Source organism: Panthera tigris, chromosome D1 (assembly GCF_018350195.1).
Source record: "Panthera tigris isolate Pti1 chromosome D1, P.tigris_Pti1_mat1.1, whole genome shotgun sequence".
NCBI lineage: Eukaryota > Metazoa > Chordata > Mammalia > Carnivora > Felidae > Panthera > Panthera tigris.
In genome coordinates this window covers 87,013,202-87,034,845 of record NC_056669.1, presented here as the reverse complement: position 1 = coordinate 87,034,845, position 21,644 = coordinate 87,013,202, and the positions used below count along the sequence as shown (strand labels likewise).

At 45.7% G+C, this 21,644-nt stretch overlaps 1 protein-coding gene across 2 annotated transcripts; it reads left to right on the top strand.

Annotated features, from left to right (window-relative positions):
• Window positions 1-1,025: 1,025 nt before the first annotated feature.
• Window positions 1,026-21,112, top strand: CD59 (CD59 molecule (CD59 blood group)). 2 transcript variants are annotated; one of them, XM_007082041.2, is made up of 4 exons: window positions 1,026-1,118; window positions 11,510-11,591; window positions 13,117-13,221; window positions 19,601-21,112. In XM_007082041.2, the coding sequence occupies exons 2-4, from the start codon at window positions 11,519-11,521 to the stop codon at window positions 19,801-19,803; spliced, it is 381 nt and encodes a 126-aa protein (XP_007082103.1). In that variant the 5' UTR covers window positions 1,026-1,118; window positions 11,510-11,518; the 3' UTR covers window positions 19,804-21,112. The 2 variants fall into 2 exon arrangements, with proteins under 2 accessions (XP_007082103.1, XP_007082104.1); XM_007082042.3 differs by lacking the exon at window positions 1,026-1,118 and adding an exon at window positions 3,985-4,155.
• Window positions 21,113-21,644: the final 532 nt, after the last annotated feature.

Sequence of the window (21,644 nt, the reverse complement as noted above, 5' to 3'; positions counted from 1 at the left end):
TCGAGAAACTGGAAGCAAAACCAGGAGAGGGTGGGATCTCAGAATCCAAGAGTTACAAGGAGGCAATAGCTAATAGGATGCCTATGAGATAATGCATGTGAAAGAGTTTAGTAAACAAGGAAATACATGTATTTGCTGTTTTTTTTTTTAAGTTAGTTATTTATTTTGAAAGAGAGTGCAGGGGGGGGAGGGGCAGAGAAAGAGAGACACACAGAGAGAGACTCAGAATCCGAAGCAGGCTCCAGGTTCTGAGCTGTCAGCACAGAGCTGGACCAGGGCCCAAACTCAGGAACCGAGAGATCAAACCCTAGCTGATGTCAGCCGTTTAACTGACTGAGCCACTCAGGCGCCCCTGTATTTGCTGTTTTCAGCAGACACATTTTAAATATCAAAGTAAGTCTTGGTTTGAGACTCCCATTTCTAGAGAGGAAAACCAAGATTTGGGCACCACCAACTGAAACTCATTCCCTGACATCCAAAAGCCATCAGGATCGTGGTAGAAAGCACATGTCATAATCAGTTATATGATTTCCCTACTTAAATGGTATCTCATGCATTTACGAAAAAGAAGGAGACTCAGGCTGCAGCAGGGTTGGAGAACCTGACAGCCAGGCCAAGTGGGGGCTTGGCATGGGCACAATAAAGTTTTTTGAAACATTTTATTTTTTTTTAACGAACGGAAAATCTGAAGTCATGGACTTTTCATATATTTGTTTCCTAAAACAAATCAGAGGAGGACATAAACTTTCCGTTTCTGGGGTTTTAAAGACCTTAATCTATTCGTGGCCACGGTCTTTTTTCTGAATCTGGGCGGGTAGCCTGAGTCACCCTGCGCGCAGTGGTTGCCCCGTTGCCTGGCCAGGGCTGGTTGCGCGGCCGTCGCTCAGGTGGTCTGGGCGCGCGCGGTGAGCTCCAAGGGTCTACAGATCGCTCTAGGACCTGGGTGACCTTGGGCTCCCAGACTGCGGCGCGCGAGTGCCAGACCTAGCGGCCGCGGGGGTAGGGCCAGCGGGAGGGGGCGGAGCTTCCGGGCTTTCAGCGACCCAGGCTGAAAAGACCTGCGGAGCCAGAGCACACGGGCCGAGCGGCGCTGGAACAGACACCCTGGTTGCTGGCAGGTAAGGCCCTAGGCTGGGCTGGGCTGGGCTGGGTCCGAGCCGCACCCGGAACCTGAGGCCGCAGTGAGCTAGATTTGGCGCGTGCCCTCACCTGCGGCGGGATCGGGGCGGGCGGAGACCCCAGGAGGAGTGGCGACTCTCGGCATCCTCCCCAGGCCCTTCTGCCCGCGGCCCGAGGCTTCCCGGCACCGGAGGCCCCTGGTGGCCTGCCTGGGGCTGCCTAGGAGAGCCCTGCACAACTCCTCCCTCCCTTCTCTTCTTTTTGTTAACAAAAAGAAGAGAAGGGGGGGAGGAGTGGGCGCCCTTTCTGAAACAGCCCAAATCCTGCGCGCTGTGCCCTCCGTTGCCTAGGGAATATCTTCCTGGAACCCCGACCACCTGCCCTCGCCTCGCTCTGAAGGGAAGCTCTTGCACCTTAGGGAAGAGAAATCATGCCTCGAAAGGAGGTTAAACCCGCTCCGTGCCAGGTGGTAACAGACCTTCTCTAGCTGTACAAATTTGGAATTGGAAAAAGGGCGGGGCCGAAACGTAGACATTTTGTTTTGAGGGGGCTACCCCCTTCCTGGAGTCTGGCAGCGGACTTGCAAAGCAATGTTAAATCGAGGTTTGTGTTGTTATTTAACGAGAAGCAGGCTCTCCATGGATCCTGGAAATGCGCCGCGTCACATATGCCATCTCTCGGCTAGCTAACTAACACACGTGGGCGGCGGCCGGGCAATGGAAATGGCTTCTGGAAGCTAGCCTGGAACGCACCCACAATGAGAGGAGCTGGAGTTAGTGACTCACCTTGGCAGAGACTTCTGAGATCAGGTTTCCTGCTTCTGTCCTGGGCAGGCCCGGGTTGTGAAATAGTGCGTTCATCTTGCACCTTGTGAAGGCGCTAGCCCAGAGACTTTCTCATGCTTTCCTTTTGATGGTGCTTTTCCTACTCTCTATAACCGCCTGTGGCCATGGTACCTCCTGTTGTGACCAGCTGATGCCTTTTTTTTTTAATGTTATTTATTTTGAGAGCGAGAGAGCACGCGCATGAACGGAGACAGGGCAGAGAGAAAGGGAGAGAGAGGACCCCTAGCAGGCTTGGCCAGGAGCCGGTCTGGGACTCAGTCCACATGAGATCATGACCTGAGCCAAAATCAAATGCTTACCCACTGAGTCACCCAAGCGCCCACCAGTTGGTGCTTTTAAAAATCATGTTCTTACTTGGTGGTGACTTTCTTCAAGAGGTTAAGGGGCCCCAGTGGAGACCTGGCTGCCCACCTCTCTCAACTGCAATACTTCTACTTAATTCTAAATAAATCAGCCCGTACATTTTACAGATTTAGAGACATAGCCTACATAGGGCCCCTGTCAAGGTTAGCTTGTGATAATAAACAATTTGTGAAATGGAGGTAAAGACTTCAAACGTAGGAGACTTAACCCAGAGATGACTCTGTGTTCAATTCTCAGGAAAACACCTCTTTTCTACCACTTTTGCCCTACCTTACCTAGCTTAATCTGTCTCTCGGTGACCATGGCTCTGGAATCCACCTGGAATCAGGTAGAGTTTGAAGCTTGGTGTGCATGAATAGAATGGTGAATTCACAACCACCAAGTTCGTGTGTCACGGTGTAGCGGTCAAGGGCCTGGGCAGCACACCCGGGTTTGAATCTTGGCTCTGCTGTTTACTGGCTGGGTAATCTTGAGCGAGCTGTTTAACCTCACATTATTATCAGTAAAATAATAGGCCTTACTTCATAGGGTGTTAAAAGGACTGAGGTAATTCGTGGAAATCAGTTTGGCACCTGTTTGTGAGGCACAAATGGTGGCTATTAGTATTTTGGGTGTCCCCACAGCAATTGTTCCTGTTCCCCATAAGGGCATTTTATGCCCACTTCTCCAAGGAAGATACATACAGCTCAGAATGTTCATTGTTAGGGGTGTTAACATTTCTCAAAATGTGGTTATTTATGGGGCGCCTGGGTGGCTCAGTCAGCTAAGGATCTGACATCAGCTCAGGTCATGATCTCACGGTTCCTGAGTTGGAGCCCCGAGCAGGCTCTCTGCTGATAGCTTGGAGCCCGCTTTGGATTCTCTCTCTCCCATTCTCTCTGCCCCTCCCCTGCTCATATTCTCTCTCTTTCTCCCTCAAAAATAAACATTAAAAAACATTTTTTTTAATGTGGTTATTTACTCTGGTGGTAGATTTGTAACCCCAAGGAAGATAAAGACTTGCCTCACAGAGAACCAAAAATGCCTACAACTTGTCACTTCTGTATTTTTAAAGCAGAAACAGGAAACCTTTTGCTGAACCTTGATATAAGGAAAACAGCCCATTATTACTGAGTGATTTGGAAAATCAAAGCCCAAATAAAGTGGGTTTTACAATAAGGAGAGCAGCTGTGTAATGGAATTCACCTTGACAGCTGCAGGTACAAGCTCCTGAAAAGAAGCACATTAAAAATTCTGGGTCAGCTCTCAAACTTCGGCCAGAATGCCAAAAAACAAAACCAAGCCCAGAGGTGCTTGAGGTTTTCCTCAAGGGGAATATGTACTTTTTATCTAAGCGCTGTATCTTTGTGAAATATCTTCACTAAACCATTCATTGGCTGTGCATGTATAACCTCAAAGGGCAGGGCCATGAGTTGGCTCTCTAATAAGAGGCCCTCTTCGGAGACCTCTAGCTCTTGCAGTCCTGGAACAAATGGCAGAGAAGGCCCTTGTAGGGAAAGCTGCAGATTTATGTGGTTTAGAGAGTTTTGGGATGGTTGTCCCTGGCAGTGGGACCTCCCAGGTGGCTGGGAGGGGCTGTTCATTATGATGGTGGCTTTCTGGTTGTCTCTACCTTCTGATGTAATTACTTCTGTGAACTGAGTAACTGATTTTTGTCTAGGTGTCTCTGTATACGTGGCTGCAGCAGGCACTGTATATGTCCCAAGGTGATAAGGAGGCAAAGCTCCAAGCCTCTGACACTAAGCCACTTGTGAGTTACCAGCCCCTGGTGAATGGAAGCAGGACCCACCCAGTGTGGCTCTGCAACTAACGTGTTGCCTCGGGACAGGTAACTTCATTCCCTGGGGTTCCAGTAATTTTCTAGAACATGAGAACCCTAGATTTCATTTTTGAGGACACTTCTGGCCTTAAAGTTCATCAGCCTCTGAGGTGCCATGCTCCCAGGAGCAGAAACTAAACTGATGGGTATCTGTGAATCTCTTGGAACCAGCATTGATATAAAAGTCTCTTCTCTGGTGGCCTCAGCTTAATAATTTACTTCAGAAGCTGAATTCACGAGAAGTCTCCTCTCCAGAGAGTTTAACTGTGGGTAGAAGCTCAGAGCTGAGTTTAAATGCTGCTTTAACTATTTACCAGTTCTGGGGTTGGTGCATCCGTTTTCTATTGCTGCTGAAACAGATCATCACAAGTTTAGGGGCTTAACACAACACAGATTAATTAAATCTGTGGTTCCGTATGTCAGAAGTCTTGCTGTGGGCATCACCAGGTTCATGTCAATGTGTTGGTAGTACTGTGTTCCTTTCTGGAGGCTCTGTGGGAAAAGCCATTCCTTGCTCATTCAGGTTATTGGCACAATAGAGTCCATTTGGTTAGAGGACTGAGGTCCCGTTTCCTGGTCAAGTGTCAGTTGAGGACTATTCTGGAGGCCACCTGTATGCCTCATCTGTGGCCCCCCACCCCACTTCATCAGTTCACAAAATCAGCAGTAGTAAGAGAGCTCCATCATCCTCCTTGAATCTCTTGCCTCTTCTTCTTCCTGTTTTTTTTTTTTTAAGATTTTATTTTTAAGTAGGTCTGTAACGTGGGGCTCAGACTTACAACCCTGATATCAAGAGTCACATGCTCTACCAGCTGTCAATGAGGCTCCCCCACTTGCTTCATTTTCTTTTCTTTTTTTTTTTATGTTTATTTATTTTTGAGGTGGGGGGAGAGAGAGAAGGAATGAGTGGGGGAAGGGCAGAAAGAAAGAGAGACAGAAGATCCGAAGAGAGCCCGATGTGGGGCTCGAACTCCCAACCCTGATATCAGGACCTGAGCTGAAGTTGGACACTTAACCAACTGAGCCACCCAGGCGTCCCGCTTCTGTTTTCACATCTCTGACAGATCCTACTGCCTTCCTGTCCTCTTCAGTGTAATCGCCCACACGATTATGGATAATCCAGAACAGGTTGTAACCTTAATCTCATCTACAAAGTCACTTGCCATCTAAGGTTGCCAGTATTCACAGGTACTGGGAATTAGGACGCGGACACCTTTGGGGAAGAGAGGTGTTATTTATTCTGCCTACCACAGTTGCCTAAATTCATTCCCCTCCTTGATCCAGTTTCCTCTTTTGATAAATGGAGGCAGATTAAATTTACTTTACAACATTGTGTGAGGATTAAATACAGTTAATGCATTCAGTGACATTGGACCCAGTGTAATCACACAGGCCCTTAAAAGGAGAAGAAGCCTTTAATTATTTAATTAGAACCAACAGCTTCTCTCACAACATTGTTGGGAGAGACGCTTCCAGCCCTATCTAAACTAGCCTCACCCTTGTCCCTGGTCACCCTCTAACCCAGTGGTTTTCAGTGTGTTCCTGGTTAGAAGTGCAAATTCTTGTCCCCCACACCCCAGACCCAAGACCCAGAACCTCTAGAGATGGGCTCTGCATCTGTGCTTAATGGCCTTCCAGGTGACTCTTATGCCACTTGTGTTTCAGAACTGGTGCTGTTTCCTTATTTTCTTTTCTTTCTAGTCTTTAGCACTAGGTGATGTCTACCTCCACTAGATTATAAAGTTCTAGGCGGGGCCTTGCCTGGTTCACTGGTCACTAACACAGCGCCTAGCACAGTACCTGCCCACAGGGGGCTCATAAATAATTGTTGTGGGATGAATGGGGTGTAGGTGTTGAGAGTGAACCTACTTAATGGCAGTAAATATGCCCACTCACCAGTGAATTCCTTTCATTTGCTTAAGCTGTGTCATTAAATAGCGATGTGTTAAATGCTTCATGTTCAAGTTCTATGGATTGTTTAGATAGTTATTTGGAAGGACTGGTTGGAGTTTCTGGATGGACAGTAACATCCCTTTGTTTTCCTTTTAAAATAATGGAATATGGGGGGGGGGTGGAATGTGGGCTCACACTATCCATAAATTTGCTACCTAAAGCATTTTCAGGAACTTGATCAGGGATGTCTGTATTTGTAAATCACCTTGCAACATTTCAGCTTCCTCTTCCGTCTCAGGTGGATGCAAATGAATAAATAATTATCAGGTTGGTTTTATTGTAAAATGAATCTTTTGTACTTCTGAGAACTTTGGTTTTAACCCCTTGCTGCCTTCTGCAGGAACCTTTTCTGCAATGTCTGTGATCCTTGATCTCTGCTCTCTGCTTGAACATTGTCAAGTGATGAGAGGTTTTTTTACATTTTACCAAGGGAATTGCTTTCCAGACGTGCTGCTACTCTGCACATTGCCTCACACACAGCAGGAAGGTAGGAGGGATGGGGTGGAGGCAAATAGTTGTTCCTTAGGAAGTCCTGATGCTGCCTTTGGAAATTACACAGGATAACCTCTCCCTCCCTTTCTCAGTGACCCTCAGCATATCTGAAGACAGTAATTGTCTCTGACTATATTTTTTCAAATAGAAGAGTCCTGGTTTCTTCCTTCAACTATTTCTCCTGGGTTCTACACCTGTTTATTTTACTATCCTGATAAATGGGAAAGAATTCAGAAATTGGCCGCTAAGAAGTAAAAATACTATTTCTAGGTCAGGTCTGACTGAGCCCAAGACAGAGTAACTCCAGGATTGCATGTACATTTGTCTGCTTGTTTGTTCCTTAAACTGCTACTTTTTAGTCCATATTAAGCTTTAAAACCCTCACATATTAATCTTATATTTTTTTCATTATATAGAATAATCATTACCCCTTCACAAATGGAGGAACACATCAGTTCTCATTTGACTGCTTTAAGGTTCTATGAATCGGCAGCAAAGTGGGATTAGAATATAGCTCTCTCTTGCAGGACTGCAAGAGAATCACCCAAGCCTCATATTTTACCAATACAGAGTGTGACTAAAATAATTGTCACCAGATAGACATAGGAGAGGATATGTACACAAAACATTTTTTTACCTCAAGCCAATTTTGAAAAGTGGTATATATTTTTATACCTAATCAGGTTGAGTAGTAGAAAAAAAACTTAAGCTGCCAGTAAAATGATTTGTAAGTACATTAACATATCCTGCTATCACGTTCAGAACTCTTTCTATAAAAATGTTTATTGTTAAGAAAATATATTTAAGCATGAACAAGCTGCTCATAGTTCTACTGTTCTATCAACCACATGTTCCAAAAATGTCAGGAAAGTTGATATAGTATTCCAAGCGTCACTTTCAACAAAAAGTAATAAGATTATAGCTATTTTTAAACTGGCTTTTTCCTTAATACATTGTGAACAGCCTTCCCTGTTTGTCCCTCTTCATGGCTGTGCAGTTCCCCACCATAGAATTGTATCCTAATTTACTCATAGCCATGTATGTTGCCAAATGTTTACTGTTTTAGACAGTGCTTATCTATCTTCTAGTGTTTACTTATTCCTGCAGATGAAAAGCCTATTTGGAGCACCCCTGAAGGAATCAGGTTCAGAGTCATCCAGAAAAACCTGTCCATACTTCCTAAGACTGGCTTCAAGTGTGTATTACAGCTCCAAAATGGTATTTTCCAGGAGGCTCACCCATCTTTAGTCTTTGGACTTTATTCAGAATGACTTTAGTCTGTTTCCAATAATTAAATCCACGGTTTAAATTTTTTTTTTAATTTTTTAATTTGTTTTTTTATTTTTGAGAGAGAGAAAGACATACACACACACACACACACACACACACACACACAGAGCGTGAGTGGGGGAGAGGCAGGGAGAGAGGGAGACGCAGAATCTGAAGCAGGCTCTAGGCTCTGAGTTGTCAGCACAGAGCCTGACGCGGGGCTCAAACCCTGGAACCGTGAGATTGTGACCTGAGCCGAAGTTGGACGCTTAACCGACTGAGCCACCCAGGTGCCCCTTAAATCCACTGTTTAAATGAGTTAATGTGTTTAGCAAAGAAGAGTGTTGGGGCCCTCTGGGTGCATTTTGCATGGAAGTGTTTGGCTTGGGTGGAGTGGGAAAGTCATGGCAGAGCATCTGATGTACACTTAACTTATGGGCATCATTTTAAAGTTTAAAGCAGAGGGTGTTTTAGACTAGGGGGTAAGAGTTTGAAATTATGAGGTTCAGTTTGTTTGTTTTTGTTTTAAGTCTGAAGAAAGATTTGCCAAAAGACGGGTGATAGGTGACCACCAAAAGGGAAACATTTGTTATGTGTGGATTTTCCCAATATCTCTGATTATAAAAGTAACACCTGGTCCATTATAGAATAGCTGGGGAAAGTATGGCAAAAAGTAAAGGGTCAGGAAGAGAAATAAGAAATCATAAATAATCCGTCTTAGCATTAACTACTGTCAACATGTTGGGGGCATTTGTAAAATAGCTTTAAAGCAATCAGGTATTTTCTTTCCTCCCTCTCCTGCCATGACAACATTTTGCCCTTGGAAATTGATACTTTAGTAGTGGTTAATGAAGACTTGGTCTCATTTCGATTTGAACAGCTTAACCTTGGTATCAGCACACTGGCCACTTCTTCCTCTGCCGTCTTTGCCCTCCCCTCCCACAGCCATGTCACGGAAGCAGCCACAGTGACTACCAGCCAGCAAAGTGATGTGTCGAAACCAAGACTTGACACTCTCCAACCCCAAAATCTGGGGGCTGCCTTAACGTTTGGTGCCCTCGGTGCCCCCGGCTCATCCATTCCAGGGCATTTGTCTGGCTTCCTCACCTAACGCTACCTTCTGTCTACCCTCCACACCCCTCCCTCCCACCACCCCCTCTCTCCCCCATTTCTTCCTCCTGGTAACCTCACAACTCTTCAGTAATACTATAGTGGCGACTGCTTTTGGAGTGCCTTCTTGAGTGCCGGGTGTTGTACCATGCAGTATGTGTATTTATCCCCATGCTAGTGAATGGAGAGTGGAGTTCAGAGGTTGAGTTCACAGCACGTAGGTGGCAGAGCCAGAACTGTTCAAGGCCTTGTTCAGACTCTCCAGACCAGACAGGAAAGCCTGTCCCTTAAGCAGCTCATTGTTTCTTCCCTGCTTTTGTTAAGAGATGAGCGTTTCTTAGTAGGCAGGTTCCTTCCAATGCACTTCATCAGGGGACACCTCTGTGTATGGCCCCGTTTGTCAGGATGCTGTTACCATTCCAGGGGAAGCCTGGAAGTTCCTGCCAGCCTGACATCTTCCCAGTTCCTGACCCTGGCCTGGAGCTCCCTCCCTCCTCCTCCTCCAGGGGGGACACCTGATGTGGCAGCCGTTCTTATTTTGTAGCCCCTGCCCTGCTGTGAGGGACCTCAGATTAATACCTTCCTCTCCTTGTTCTTCACAGACCTGAGCCCTGTCTAACTTGAACGTGTCAGTTATCCTTTCTGCCCAGAAACTGGTGAACGTGAGAAGCCAGGCGGGGAGCTGGCAGTGTGCCCAGGCCCAGGTCACTCACTAGCAAGGGGAGAGTAGAAGGGGTTCTCACTCTTCTGGCTCCAGGCAGAGGGCATTGCAGGGCAGTCAGGATGCCAGCAGGAGGGGCTGAGGCCTCTTCCTCATCGCTTAGAGTACGGAGCCCTCAGGGCCCCCACCTCTCAGGGGAGGGGCCAGGAAGAAAGATGCGAGGACTCAGGTACTCAGAACAGGAGGTGTAGTAGACAAGCCTGTCTGAGTTAGGGCAAGAGGTCTGTGTGCATCCACACACCCACCACTTGTGTGTGCCTGGCTGTGTCAAGCACATACTCATTTAACTTGTTTTACCTCCATAAATCCTCACGGTGTTGGATCGCACCTCTGTACCCGCTGCTTGTTGTAGATGAAGTGAGTGAGGCCTGGTTGCAGCCGCATAACCTGCCCTACATCCAGATCTCTGCCACTCCGACATCTGAGCTCTAACCTCTGCCCTTGGGCACCTCCAATCCTCACTGTATGGGGTTGCTGTGGGTAGCTAACCCCCAGGAGGCTCAGCATGGGGGGGGGGGGTGGTGGCCATTAGTAGGTTGTTGCAGATTTTGAAGAGGCCAGAAGGAAGTAGAGGTTATTCAACAACTTGTAAAGAAAGGCCAGGCCCTGTTTGGTTTTCTTCCTAGTTCCCCACACATCAGGAAAGCAACGTGTCTCTTTGATCCAGGCATGACTTACTCAGTGTTTTCTTTGAGCAATGCCAGAATCTGTTCTTTCTGGTTCTCAACCCTCCCCTGACCATCTTCAGCCCATTCCTGAGCAGAGGATGACCTTCAGAGGTGTGGAGATGCTGTTCCTAACTTAAAGAGGGGTGGGGGCTCACCTACCAAGAGACCCTGGGCCTGTCAGGCAGAAGTCCTGACCTGTGGGGTTGAGGGGCCTAGATTGTGGGGCATCTTGGTTTAGAGGCACTGTTGCCTCCTTGTTTCAGGAGGGGGTCGGGAAGGTAGGGGTGGGATTGGGAGACTTCTTAGAGATGACTTATACTTACTCAGTTAGAAATCTCTCTGTGCTTTGCCTTCCTTATCGGGTGAAAAGGGTTTGAGCTATCTCAACCCTTCCCTCTCCTCCCCTGATGCTCACTGTACCCACGTAGGCATTACTGTAGTGGGACTGGTCGTCAAAGTCACCCAGACCCCTCTTTACCTCCCCAGAGGGGAGGAGGTGAACAAGGTGGTGTCTCCATCACACTTGCTAAGGTGCGGAGCTTCTGTGCATGCTAAACCTTTGCCTCCTGTTCTGCCGCAGGAGGCACCGGCATCTGGAGGGCACCAGTGTCACCTGTCTGGTCTGACACACTTAGTGGCATGGCCTGGAAAGGTGACCCTTGCTAGGCCCTGGCTCAGCCAGCAGTTTCGGGTGGGGCCAGCAGAGTGGGAATTGTAGTTGCTGAATTAAGTATTTTTCTCATATTCCTGTTTGACTAAACACCACTTATGGGGAAGAGAGTGCTATCCCCACTGCATGATCATGACGACTGTGGCTTGGAGTGGACGTTTATTCACGGCCACTATAGGTGAGAGCTGGGGTTGGGGCCCGGGCACTGCTGACTCTCGGCCAGGTGCACTTTGACTCCCACAGCCACCCTTCTCCCAGGACCAGCAGCGTTTTTTTAGTAACCTGAGGTTTGGGGGCAAGAGGAGGGACCAGGAGAGCACCTTGGTTCACGGCACCCCAGACCATTTCTAGACCATTTCTCGATCTGCTAACTCCTTCCCCATGCTTCCTGAAGGCTCCGGGCCCTCCAGCTGTCGGTCTCTGAGATAACCAGCACCCATTTGTTGGTTTGTGACCACCCTTTGTGTCCCTTCCTTACAGAGTCTGTGGATGATCACGATGGGAAGCCAAGGATTCATCCTGCTGGTGCTCCTGCTCATCCTGGCTGTCCTCTGCCATTCAGGTGAGCGGTCCCCGGGGACATGGATCTGAACTGTGAGGTCATGCGCTCACTTTTTCTTCGACCTCAGCAAGACTGACCCAATGCTTAGCATGTGGGTACGTGGATATTTGCACACTGAATGAACATGGTAGCTATGAATATTTCTGCCCAACAGAATTTCCAAAGGTGAACTTTGGTTCCACTGTTTAAAGGTTTGTCAAGAAGCCACATGAAGGGGCACGTGGGTGACGTGGTTGGGCATCTGACTCTGATTGCCTCTCAGATCAGGACCTCATGGTTCACGGGTTTGAGCCCTGTGTCGGGCTCCGCGCTGGGAGCGGGGAGTCTACTTGGGATGCTCTGTCTCCCCCCCCTCTCTGCCCCTCCCCTTCTCACTGCTTTATCCCTTCCTCTCTCAAAAATAAATAAATAAACATTAAAAAGAAGAAGAAGAAACCAAGTGAACTCTGGCTCTAGCCAGGAGAAGATTCAGTCCTAGGAACAACCTTTCAAACGGCCGTCTCCAGAATTTGAGCTAGAACACACCCTCCCTCTTACATTCTCCCCTCTCATGCGTGTGTACACGCATCTGGAACAGGGAGGGGACTGCAGAAACATTGCGTCTCTTCCGATTGAGGCTCCCCTCCCACACAGGGGCAACCAACGCCCTCAGGAAGGAAGAGGCAGAGTGGGCTAACCACCCCCCCCCCCACCACCTTCACCCTATGGGGGGGCGCCTGGCTCCAGGCATCTGTCTCATCATCTGCAAACAAAGTGGTAAGAGGGAGTTATTTGGACTGACCTTTCAAAGGTTAATCTGGAACCTTCACAGATGGAGAGTCGTCTGCTAGGTGGGATTTCACACCAGGGAAGGCGAACATGGCCATTTAAGATGCTCTAGAGAGCTTGGCTCCTATATGCTCAGATAGTGAGGAGCCACTTTCTTCTGGCCTTCTGGAAAATTCCCTCCCCCCCCCGGGGATGGATATTTGCTTTGGCCTTAGAACTGCAAGTTAGCTCTTGGGTTCTAAAACCCACACTTGGTCTGGGTTTCACCATGACATTCTTCTATGAGATTTTACATATTTCATTTTCAAAAATGTCCTTTCACACAGACAGATACTGCCACATAACTGATTATCGATCTATGAGAATGTGATCAGAGAGTATTCGTTGCCTGGAAGGCATTTATAGAATTCTGTTAGTTTATTCTCTTGATAGTTACCTTTTAATACATCGCTGCAAATTAATCACTTTTTAAAAATCACTTCTAGTTGAGGGTAAGAGGAAGCTTCTCATTTGCACAGTTCTAGGGATTTTGACACATGGAAATTCTTTTTGTACTTGTATCAGGGTCCAAAAATTGCTGCTGGGACTGCAGTTTGAGGTTGGAAAAATAGATCTGCTACGGATCTGTGTGGGAATGGAAGCGCGCTGTGAGCTGCGAGCCCCCGTCCCATCGAGTGCAGATGGTGGGCCTCCTTCTGCCAGGATGGCAAGTTAGTGCTGCTCTAACAAGTCCTGACGGGTTTCTTTCTGATTCTAGGTCATAGCCTGACATGCTACAGCTGTGTGGCACCAGTGAGTGGTAACTGCACTAAGACCTCCGTTTGTTCATCGAATCTTGACTCGTGTCTCTACATTGAAGGCGGTAAGAGCCTGCCCCTTCCCTGCCTCCTAACTGTAAGGGGATGAGGAGGGCCTGGGAGAAAATGAGTGCCACATTCATTCTCATCAGGCTTGTATTCAACAAGCAGTAACTGTCATCTAAGAGAGAAAAATAAAAACACCCTTCAAGGTTATTCTCTTCTTCTATACTCTACCACAAAGCCTTTCCAGAGTCAGCAACAAAGAATACTGAACATATCAGGTGAACTCCTAAAAGGCTCGGGAGACCCACAGGTTCAGAAAAACCCAATAGAAAGGAGAAGAAGATTAATTTGCCTAGAAATAAGAAATCCTTCAATAAGTAAGCACAAATCAGAATTATCCTGTCTGACTGGAGTGTCTGATAATTTTGATATAAATTCCTGGAACGTGGCTAAAATTCCAAGCCCTACAATGCAAGGTCCTTGATTGTGTAGGACAGGTCCTCTACCTCGATAGAGAGGCCCATAATAATTCATTGTTAATGTAGAAAGCACAATAAGGCCCCTGGAGAGAACATAGCCACTCACTCCACGAATATTTGAACACAGTTATGTATGAGCACATGCATCAAGTTAACCTTGATCATCTGTGTCTCTTCAACCACATCTCTCCCACCTCCCTCCACAAAAAGTGTCATTTCCAAATAAGAGAATAGAGGCAATATTTTTTTAATATTTAATTTAATTTTTTATTTTTTAAAATTTGTATCCAAATTAGTTAGCTTATAGTGAAACAATGATTTCAGGAGTAGATTCCTTAATTCCCTTTACCCATTTAGCCCACCCCCCCTCCCACAACCCCTCCAGTAACCCTCAGTTTGTTCTCCATATTTATGAGTCTCTTCTGTTTTGTCCCCCTCTCTGTTTTTATATTATTTTTGTTTCCCTTTCCTTATGTTAATCTGTTTTGTCTCTTAAAGTCTTCATATGAGTGAAGTCATGATTTTTGTCTTTCTCTGACTAATTTCACTTAGCAGAATACCCTCCAGTTCCATCCACATAGTTGTAAATGGCAAGATTTCATTCTTTTTGATTGCCGAGTAATACTCCATTATATACATACATATATATATATATGTATATATATACATACATACACACCACATTTTCTTTATCCATTCATCCATCGATGGACATTTGGGCTCTTTCCATACTTTGGCTATTGTTGATAGTGCTGCTATAAACTTGGGGGTGCATGTGTCCCTTCAAAACAGCACACCTGTTTTGGATAAATGGTGGATAAATGCCTAGTAGTGCAATTGCTGGGTCATAGAGTAGTTCTATTTTTAGTTTTTTGAGGAACCTCCATACTGTTTTCCAGAGTGGCTGCACCAGCTTGCATTGCCACCAACAATGCAAAAGGGTTCCTCTTTCTCCACATCCTCGCCAACATCTGTTGTTGCCTGAGTTGTTAATGTAAGCCATTCTGACAGGTGTAAGGTGATATCTCCTTATGGTTTTGATTTGTATTTCCCTGATGATGAGTGATGTTGAGCATTTTTTCATGTGTCGGGTGGCCATCTGGATGTCTTCTTTGGAGAAGTGTCTATTCATGTCTCTTGCCCATTTCTTCAGTGGATTATTTGTTTTTTGGGTGTTGAGTTTGAGAAGTTCTTTATAGATTTTGGATACTAACAGAATAAAGGCAATATTATGTGTAGAGTAAGAATTAGATTAGCAGTTAGGAGCTCCCATCTCCCATCTCTGTCCTGCCTCCATCCAGTAAGCTCCTTCTGCCTGTGTTTTTTCATTTATGAAATGTAATATGTGTATTGGATGGTAGAGGTGAAGAGGAGAGGGAAGGAGGGAAGTAGAGCCATATCTTTTTTCCAGCTCTCAAATCCCATTGTTTAACACTTTACTGAACAATAATTGATAGAGAAAAATCGTGTATGCTTGAGGTACACAGTGTAATGATTTGATATTTGTATGCATTGTGAAATGATTACCACAGTGATCTAATTAACACATCCTGCACCTCACACTGTTGCCTTTTTTTTGTGTGATGAGAACACTAAGATCTATCCTCTTAGCAAATTTCAAGCATACAATACAGTATTAGTAACTATTCTCACCATGCTATACGTGAGACATCCAAAACTTATCTTATAATGAATTGTTCCACTTTTAAAAGTGGTTTGTGTAGGGGCGCCTGGGTGGTTCAGTGAGTTAAACATCCGACTCTTGACTTCAGCTTAGGTCATGATCTCACTGTTTGTGAGTTCGAGCCCCACACCCAGCTCTGCTCTGACAGCATGGAGCCTGCTTGGGATTCTGTCTCCTCCTCTCTCTGCCCCTCCCCCTCTTGCTCTCTCTCTCTGTCTGTCTCTCTCTCAAAATAAATAAAAATAAACTTTGGGGAAGAAAAAGTGGTTCATATAAATAACAAGACCCACCTATTAATAGTGGCCAAAATCCAAAATGCTGACAACACCAAATGCTGACAAGGGTTCAGAGCAAAAGGAACTGTCGTTCGCTGCTCGTGGGAATGCAAAATGGTGCGGCTTGGCAGTTTCTTAAATAAGCTAAATATGCTCTCACTGTGTGATTCAGCACTCACTGAATATATACCCAAAGGGGTTGAAAACTTCTGTCCACACAAAAACCTGCACACAGATGTTTCTAGCAGCTTTATTCATGGTTGCCAAGATTTGGAAGCAACCAGATGCCCTTCAGTAAGTGAATGGGTAAATGAACTGTGCATTGTAGTACATCCAGACAATGGACTAAAAAGAAATGAGCTATCAAGCCATGAAAAGACATGAAGGAAAATTAAATGCCTATTACTGAGGGAAACAAGCCAATACGAAAAGGCTATGTAATGTATCATTCCATGGTAGGACATTTTGGAAAAGGCAAAAGGAGACCATAAAGAGGTCATTGGTTGCCAGGGGTTAGCAGGAAGGAGGGAGGGATGAAAAGGTGGAGCACAGGATTTTAGGGCAACAAAACTACTCTGTGTGATACTATATTGGTGGACATGTGCCACATGTATGTCAAACTGCATGCAACACCCAGAGCGAACCGAAACGTAAATGATGGATTTTGGACGGTAATGATAAGTCCATGTGGGTTCCTCAGTTGTAACAAGTGTACCACTGGGGGGGGGGGGCGGTGGGGGAGATGCTGATAAAGGGGAGGTTCTTTAGGGCGGGCACAGAGGTGTCAGGGGGCTGAGAACTCTACATCTGCTCAATTTTGCCGTGAATCTAAAGGTCCTCTAAAGAATAAAACCTGTTTTTTAAAAAGGGATAACATGAATCTTAAATATGTTTCTTCTTATGTACAGAAGTCCCCAAATTCGGCCAGACATGTAATAGCAGTTCTTGAACTAGAGCTGTTTTGACCTTGCGGTAAGACAGATACTAACAGAGCACCTAAATCTCCCTGTAGCTCGGATTGACGTCTCCTGGGAGAGGCAGGGCACACTGTCAAAAACATGAGTCAAAGGTCAGGTACTCATTGGAGAGATCATTCAACTACTCTAGCCACATTTCCCCAACTAGAAAGTGGGCATACTTCTCTTCTGGGGTCAGGGGGGCAGTTTGAAGAGAAAACGCACATGATGGTGCTGCACAGAGTGAGTCTAGAAGAGAAGTAGGCGTTGAGTGTGAATTCAGCTGATACTTCCTGGCATCCTGGCCATGTCCCAGCATTACAAACCACGTGCTTAGACTCTGGCAGAAGCCTCGTGACTGTGCCAAGCCATCATTGCCGTTATGACCTTCTGAACAAGGGGCACACTTAGAGGTGCTGAGGACAATTAGGGACTGTTGCTTGGTGACGTTAGACGCAAACTAAATCTTCAAAGAGAGCCGGGATGATGCGTCAAGCAGAGAGAGAACCTCTAACATTCCAGTGACTCTGATATAATCCGCTTTATTTGGGTGGTTCTGACGGAGGCTTTGGTGAGCTCACCACATCAGAGGTTGTTATGCAGATAAGATCATTGAAGTAGAGGGGCGCCTGGGTGGTTCAGTTGGTTAAGCATCCGACCTCAGCTCAGGTCGTGATCTCACAGTTCATGAGTTTGAGCCTGGTGTCAGGCTCCGTGCTGACAGCTCAGAGCCTGGAACCTGCTTCAGATTCTGTCTCCCTCTCTCTCCCTGCCCCTCCCCCACTCATGCTCTGTCTCTCTTTCCTTCAAAGATAAACATTAAAAAAAATTAAAAAGATCATTGAAGCAGATGCTTGGCTCACTGCAGGACACATAGTAAAATGATTAATTGGTAGCAATTATTAATAAATTGCTATCTGCTCTCTCCAGGCTGTTAGGTTCCCCTAATTAAAATTCTGGTAGCTTTAATGTTTTTCCAGTTCCACTGCCTGGTTAGTATTATGGAAAGCAGTAACTTGCCCTATTCTACAGCATCCTCTATTGGAGGCATCTTCTTAAATACCAATGACCAAGAAAGTAAAGTCACTAGAACACTCTGTCTGGCCTCTGCCACTTGACCAAACTTCATTAAAATTCAGTCCAAACACACATTCCCTCTGAGGGGGAGGTGGGACAGTTACATTTGCAATTATGAATGTAGTTTTGAGGGCGCCTGGGTGGCTGAGTCAGTTAAATGTCCGACTCTTGATTTTGGCTCAGGTCATGATCTCAAGGTCGTGAGATCAAGCCCCAAGTTGGGCTCTGCGCTGATGGCGCGGAGCCTGCATGGGATTCTCTCTCTCCCTTTCTCCCTGACCCTCCCCTGCTTCTGTGCGCCTGTTCTCTTTCTCTCTCAAAATAAATAAAACTTTTTAAAAAATGTAGTTTTGTTCTCAGCTATGAATGAAATTTAGTTACAAGCCTTTAATAAGGAAATAGGTATCTGCATTTTTTTTTCTTTTTTCCCAGCACAGAAGATAAGAAAGTGATTCCAGGGCAAGGACCATACCTTCTATGTCTGTATATCCCCAGTTTGTAGCACACAGTCTTGGCACATAGACAGTTATTTTGGAGAGGAAAATCTACCATAATTCCTCTCAACTAACACATTGCTTTTCCCTTAATTTTTCTGAATATTAAAAAAACCATGGGATAGTTGGCATATATGCTTTTGGCTTTTCTTTTTCTATGTGTGCAAAGATTGGGACCATAGTGGCATGTTTTCTTGGAAACTCTTCCTATATTACTGAATAGTCTAATGATTTTTAAATGAAGTTTAAAATATTTTAAAAAGTATCCAATGACTTAAAAAAAAAAAAATCTCAGTCCATAAGCGACATATAAATGAAGGATAGTCTTCCATGAAGGTAACACTGTTAAATTCCTTGGGGATTTTTCCAGAAAAAAATTAATGCATTTACCTCCACACATACACTTTATTTACACAGATGGCTCTCATTCTACATACCGTCCTGCATCCATTCTATTGAGATACAATTCACATACAATTTAAAATAATACAATGCAGTGACTTTTAGTGTATTCACAAGGTTGCACGTCTGTCATCACTAATTGCATAGTATTTTTATCCCGAAAAGAAAATCCTTACCCATTAAGTAGTCACTTCCCATTCCTCCCTGCCACATAACCCAGAAGTTACTAATCTACCTGCTGTCCCCCTGGATTTTCCTGTTCTGGACATTTCATATAAACGGAATCCTACAGTATTTGTGGCCTTTGTGACTGGCTTCTTTCACCAAGCATAATGTGTTTAAGGTTCACCCGTGTTATTGCACGTTATCAATACTTCCATTCATTTTTATGGCTGAATAATATTCCAGTGTATGGATAGACCACATTTTGTTTATCTATTCACCAATTAATGGACATGTGGGTTTCCACTTCTTAGGTATTTTTTTAAATGTTTATTTTTGAGAGAGACAAAGTACGAGCAGGGAAGGGGCAGAGAGAGAGGGAGACACAGAATCTGAAACAGGCTCCAGGCTCTGAGCTGTCAGCACAGAGCCCGACGCGGGGCTCGAACCCATGAACCGTGAGATCATGACCTGAGCTGAAGTTGGATGCTTAACCCACTGAGCCACCCAGGCGCCCCCTGCAGTAACCATTCTTGAGGATCTCTCCTAATCTTTTTCACAAGGAACTTCATAGAGCAAATTCTAGAAGTAAGGTTGTTGGATCAATGTGAGTATGTGTTTAAAAATCTTAGTAAACCCCTAAAACCTCAGTACGATCCCCTGTGGGCTCCCACCACACACAGCTGTGCAGGTTCTCATGAGACTTTGGTTTTAGCGCAAAGTTCCTTTTCGAGCCGCATCATCAGTCGCTCAATCGTTCCCCTTTATAGCCCGACTAGGATACGTATTCTTGCCCGGATGTCTCTACTTCCCTTCGGAGCTAGGTTCTAAGAAGTAGGATCAGGAGTTCGAAGGCAGGCACAGAACATTGCCCACTTCCTCACCCTTGTGTGTGTGTCTCCCCCACAGAGCCCAAATCCTATTACTACCAGTGCTGGAAGTTGGCGGACTGCAGTTTCGAGCACATCTCAGCTTCCTTCGGGCTTCAGAAGCTCCAGTACCGCTGCTGCCAGCAGGACCTGTGTAACAGGAGCTTTGGCACCACTGTCTCTGGGAAGATGGCTCTGCTGGTGACCCCGCTGCTGGCAGCAGCCTGGAACCTTTGTCTCTAACTCAACACTGGGAGGCCCTTCTCCTAAACTTTGTTTCTGTATATTCCTTGTTTCCTCTGCTGCTGCATTCCCAAGGCTATTTTCACCTGGATCCTATTGGGAAGGATTAAAAGTAGCTTGAGCCACTTGGTAAAAAGAGAGACTCAGCGCCTTTGAAGACCGGTCGTGTTGGCAGCAAAGACCCGTCGGAGGGAAGAAACTGAAGAGGGAGATGCGGGCGATTTGAGCTAGGTCACGTGCTTGTCCCTCTGCTTGTTGCAAGACCAGCTTTGCGGTGGCCGCTGGAGTACATTAGGCTCTGCATGTCTCCGTTCTTTCCCCTCTCATTCCTTGAATGTAGTTAAAGAGTATCATGAGTGCTTTTGGGGGCAGACCGGGGCAGGGGGTTCTTTTCAGCAGTCTCTCGGGGAATGCTTTCATCCTCTCCCTTTACGTGCCCTGTGCTGCCACGCAGGCACAAAGAACCTTCCACGTGTGGGCTGTCGGGCAGTGAAATTCCTAATGCAGAGCAATGGGAATGACCTTGGTCTTCGCAACTAGCAGGTGTCTGGCAAGGAAGAAGGTAAGCCCTCCACATGGCGGGGCACGGAAACCCCAGGTCTTCCGAGATCTGAGTTTTCCTCTGTCCCTAGATTGTGTATGGGCTACTCTGTCTTCCCTAGAAAAACTTAATAGGACATATTAATGATATGTTAAAACTACCCCTCCCACTTTTTTATTGGAATGGTGGGATATCTTGGCTTTGTCACACATAGTTAAAAGTCTGAACATTTGGACATCCTGTGTTAAAAATGACTTGCGGTATTAAGTGTGCTTGTTTTGCATAGTACTGGTAGCAAGTCTCTTCATACGTGTACTTATACTGTATGAACACGATGGGAAGAGCCTCTGAGTTGCAGGTGGGGACCTCCAAGTGTCCTCACGAACAGCAGCAACAGCAAGGGTGTGATTTGCCTGCCAACTTCCGGCCTAGCTGACTTAGCACAGATTTCGTAAAATGCATGTGTAAGGGTTATTAACATAATCACAATTGTTAAGGCTTTGGGAAGCTCTTCTGGTTTCCTGAAAAGTGATCCACCTTTTCAGGAGGGCAACATTTTGACTTTTTCTAGTGGGTGATGGTGAATAATTCTTAAGATCCGGTAGACTTAAGGACATTTGTGTTCTTATAATCTTGATTGTACTTAGCAGCATAGCCTGATTTTTGCAGATGATGCTAGGCTTTCATGATTAACATTTTTTTAAGACCCCTTGATGTAATCTCAACAAACTGGGAGGAATGCCTTTCCAAAAATAAAATTTAACCAAATGCACGAGCGTGGTTATTGGCCCGGAAGGAAAACAACATGCGGGACACCCAGTGGTAGCAACTGAAAGAGAAGAGCGTGACCAGTGTCAGCTGTCTCGTGTTGATGCCCTTACTTGAACAGAGACGACTAGGACCTTCCTCAACAAAACCTAGCATTGCCTTGGTGGTCTGGGTTACTTACTGGCTCAGTGTTTTTCCTTACAGCGTCTTTAATTCCCTTGTCCAAGACAAAATACTACGTGTACCTCTTTCCTCACTAGGATCTTTCCCACCCAAAGAAGTACTGAAGTGCGCACAGCTGCTGGCTGAGCAAACAGCAGTTCCTTTCACACAGGCCTTTAGGAAACAGAACCAATTTTGACTCACTTACGTAGAAAATTAATCTAGGGGAACTTTGGAGGGAGAATTCAACCAGACTACAAAAAGCCAGGATTTGGGCAGTTCCAAAATGTTCTCTCTAAAGATTCAGATTCTAGCGTGTGACTGTCTGACTGCTGTCTTGGGTCACGTGCCCACTTTGGGGCCAGAGTGC

Coding starts and splice junctions, on each gene's coding strand:
- CD59 (XM_007082041.2), top strand. CDS start 11,519: ATGATCACGATGGGAAGCCAAGGATTCATCCTGCTGGTGCTCCTGCTC. Junction 11,592..13,116: donor GGCTGTCCTCTGCCATTCAG/GTGAGCGGTCCC, acceptor TTCTGATTCTAG/GTCATAGCCTGACATGCTAC. Junction 13,222..19,600: donor GTGTCTCTACATTGAAGGCG/GTAAGAGCCTGC, acceptor TCTCCCCCACAG/AGCCCAAATCCTATTACTAC.